This window comes from Curcuma longa, chromosome 11 (genome assembly GCF_044706935.1).
Source record: "Curcuma longa cultivar G26 ecotype Majalengka, Jawa Barat chromosome 11, ITB_CL_G26_1.1, whole genome shotgun sequence".
Classification (NCBI taxonomy): Eukaryota; Viridiplantae; Streptophyta; class Magnoliopsida; order Zingiberales; family Zingiberaceae; genus Curcuma; species Curcuma longa.
In genome coordinates this window covers 1,059,756-1,063,636 of record NC_133871.1, presented here as the reverse complement: position 1 = coordinate 1,063,636, position 3,881 = coordinate 1,059,756, and the positions used below count along the sequence as shown (strand labels likewise).

At 37.6% G+C, this 3,881-nt stretch overlaps 1 protein-coding gene across 1 annotated transcript in view; it reads right to left on the bottom strand.

Annotated features, from left to right (window-relative positions):
- LOC141839078 (protein DETOXIFICATION 33-like) overlaps positions 1 to 3,659 on the bottom strand; it is a 32,191-nt gene extending 28,532 nt beyond the window's left edge. The window contains exon 1 of the mRNA XM_074726736.1: positions 3,318 to 3,659. Coding sequence (XP_074582837.1) covers positions 3,318 to 3,590 — 273 coding nt within the window. The 5' untranslated portion in view covers positions 3,591 to 3,659. The remainder of the gene's footprint in view (positions 1 to 3,317) is intronic.
- Between the last annotated feature and the right edge of the window lie 222 nt (positions 3,660 to 3,881).

Below are 3,881 nucleotides of genomic sequence, written 5' to 3'. Positions count from 1 at the left end.
GCTTATAGCATACATCCCAACAGTTTACTTGTTCTAATTTTTGTACGTGTGTTGGTTTATTAGTGTGTGGTCGTGTGTGCCTTATCCTTAAAGTTCATTGTCTATTATGCATCTGTGATGTATGTATTGTGGCCGTGTAGGCCTTATGGTATTGTTGAGTGGCCGTGCCAGCCTTGTACATATGTATTCAGGGAAATTGTCATTATTACAGGGAAGATGCTGCCGAAATTTTTCGGACAACCATCTCTCGGGACGTGACACTTACAAGTTGTAAGGCAATCACAAGTACAATAAAGATAATGCAAGTAGTAGTATGAAAAAAAAGACAAGCAAACCAATCCGATCTGAAGGCCTAAGTGTCATGATACTCCTGACGCTTCCTGGATCAAGCTAGCTGAACTTGGAACACTTTTTGAGCACAAAATTGAGGATTGATGATTGTGATTGTTGTCTGAAGAGGCCACCTTGACTCCCCTTTTATATAGCTCGATCAGTACTCCTCTTGTGGATTGGATGCTCCTTCGATCAACTGGATCTCCACTAACTCAACTACAAATTTGATCCTTTTCGGGCTAAATTTTGACCTTCCGATCAACTGAAACACCCGTTAATTGTTTGAAACTTGATCAACACTCATCCATTGACCAAATTGTTTGAATCTAACAATTTCGCTCTAGGGTTGGCTAGAGGTTCTAGGGTTAACTGGAGCTTAGGGGTTATTAGTGCAATTGATTTCTTGAGTTTTGATATTTGTTTGATAATATATTTAATGAAGTCTAGTCAAGATTGACCTAGCAAATGGGAAGTCTAGTCAGGTCAAGGTTGACCAGATAACTAGCAAGGGTAAAGTTCAATCAGGTCAAGATTAACCGGATAGTTGGCAAAAAATAAAGTCCAACAGGTCAAGATTGATCAAATGCTTGACACGGAAAAAGCCTAAGCAGGTTAAGAGTGATCAGATACTTGGTAAGAAAAAAATTCGTAAGAGAGTGAATTTTAGGTAGTGAAAGTCTTTGAGGAGGGAACCTTAGGTAGTGAAAAGTCTTGGAGGAGGGAACCTTAGGTAGTGAGAAGTCTTTAAAGGGTGAACTCTAAAAAAGAGGAAATACCATAAGGCAGTGAACCTTAGATAATGAGAAGTTTTGGAGGAGTGAATTCCAAATAAGTGTGACTGAAATAAGGTTTGGTTAATTGAAGAACAACATTTTGCATTACTACTTCTATCATATTAAAAGACAACGAGGACGTGTCTTGGTTGAGACAATCTTAGGCGTTGATTAGACCAAAGAAATCAATGGACGTTTCTAAGTCGAGATCAGATAGTCTAAACTGTCAGAATAAATCATGCATGTAAAAACTATTTCTAACCCTGTTTTACATGTTTATATATAGATATTGTGCTAATTTTATTTTGTAGGAAAAATAAAGTTGTCCGAAATCAAAGGGTTCGGTCGACTGATCCAATTAGATAAGCACAAATCAAATTGTAATCAGGCCTAAATGGAAATAGAGGTTTAGTCGATTGATTAGGAGGATTTGTCGACCAAATAACTTTGGAAGGTGCAGATCGAATATAACAAAGAAGGAAATTCTAGGGATTAGTTGACTGATCAATAGGATTGGTTGGTCGACCGGATAGTAGATTCATAGAATGGATCGGATTGAATTAGAGCACACAAAAAAAGATAAAGGTTCAGTCGATTGAACGAGATTTAGTCGACCGAACAAAGCTTATAAAAGAAGCCTCGAGATCCGAGACTATGTATCCAATTCTCTCATTGACTCGGTCTCCCTATTGCTCCATCCATGCAAGTACTGCTGCTACGATGTCAAGAGATTCTTTGACAACCACGATGAAACTCTAATATAAAGTTGTCGTTATATTCTTTTTGTACTTATATTTATTCTAAAGGGGATTGTAGCTTATTACTATTTTCCTCATTTCTTGTACGAGATTTTTCTTCTTCTCTGAAATTTTTTTGGAGAGAAGGATTTAGTGTATTGCCCAATCAAAAATGGTCGAAGGGATCATGGGCCATGGAATAACAGTTGTTAGACTGTGAACCAAGTAACCGATAGTGTCTTTGTGATTTTATTTTTCGGTGCATCTTTGTGTTTGTTTTCTTTAAAGAAAGAAGTTTTTACGTGTGATATTCACCCCCTTATCGCCTATTTCGGTCCTACAGGGTTGACTGGATGTTCTAAGGTCGACCGGATCCTCGGGTCGCCTGGAGCAATCTACCCTTCCAAATTTAGTCAAGTTCTCTTGAACATACACCAATCTCTCGAATCTTCATTCAGCTGCATCTTTTTACAACACAAACATGCAAGCAACACACAAAAATATGCAAACCTATTATTTGTTTTACCTAACTTATTAAGTTCTCTTGCTTGGAGTTTACTCCTCTAAGACTTTTTTCTTTGCCAAACGTTCAACTCCTAACTGGTCCACCTTAGATTTAACTTAGTTCCCAACTAGATGTTCTCATGGCTAGCCCCGGTAGAACTTTCATTGTTTGATTCCTAACCAGGACTTCCATCGCCTAGTTCCCAACTACGACTTCTACTGCTTAGCTTCGCTAGGACTTCTCATCACCTAAGATTTACTCTTAAGATTTTTCATCAACTGTCAAGTATCTGATCCTACTTTGACTTCTCATTCATTTTCAAGTTTTAAGTCAATCTTCACTTTGCATGGATTCTATACTCAACTCGATCAACCTTGATCAAGTTATTTGACCAACACCAAGTTACCTCAAATATACTGTTAAATTAAATTATAAAAACTCTAAAATCGATTGTATAACATATCCATCAGAAGTATTTTTGAATTTATCCTTGATAGCCGATAAATTTTTTTATAAAATCAACTCTACCATCTCCGGAATTAATTGAGTTGAAAAATAAAATATTTAGATTAATTAAAAAACATCACTGTGATTAGGAAACAAGGCCTCTGCAAATCCGTACCACAATAACCCACTAGGAAACAAACAACTATTCGGATCACAGAATCAAATCATATGAAAAATATCAAATCGACAAGTGTAGGAGGATCTAGATTTCATACTCTCCAACTCCTCTCTTTTACTTTTCTATTTTCTGTTTCAAGCTCTGCTATCAGAGATTTAACTTAAGGCTTCGCCGGCGTGCTAAACCATGTTAGTTCATCAACGTCACCGAAGGAAACTTTAGTACCAGTGTCCAACGAAGAGAGATATAGATTTCGAACTCATCATTCTACTTGAACTTTCAGTTCTCTGACATTTTTTTATAGAGATATATGATATTATTTTAATGAGAAAAAAGAATATTACCATGATTCCAAAGGCGAGGCCGGCGATGACCATGTTCTCTGTGGAGACGGCATCAAGCTCGAGGGTACTGAGGTGGCCGGCGAAGATCTGGGTAACGGCACCAAGAGAGTACTGTGCGATGGAGGTGAAGATGGCCGGCGCCGCCAAGTACCACAGCTTCTTCTTCTCCTCTACTCCATGCCTGAGCAGCTGCCTCAAGCTGCTGATCTCCTCCATGTCTGCATCCTCATCAACTCTCCTCAGCAAACTCTCCTCCATCTGTGTCTTGCCCATCTTTTCTGTGGGTTTGGCAACCTTGTTCTATGCAGTGTCTGCCGATCGATGTGCATGATTGCCAATGTAGACTTAACTTGACCGACGGGCTGGCATATGTGACTGAGAACAAAAATATTAATGTATCCTCCCAAAACAACAAAAAAAGTGGTTGAAGTACTTCAATATTCTACAGAAAGCATATCTAATTTTATCAAGTATTTAAATAATATACTATATTTTAATATTTATAAAAGAATATATATATTTATTTTTCATAGGATATATTTTTTTTTCAAATCCACTTGACTT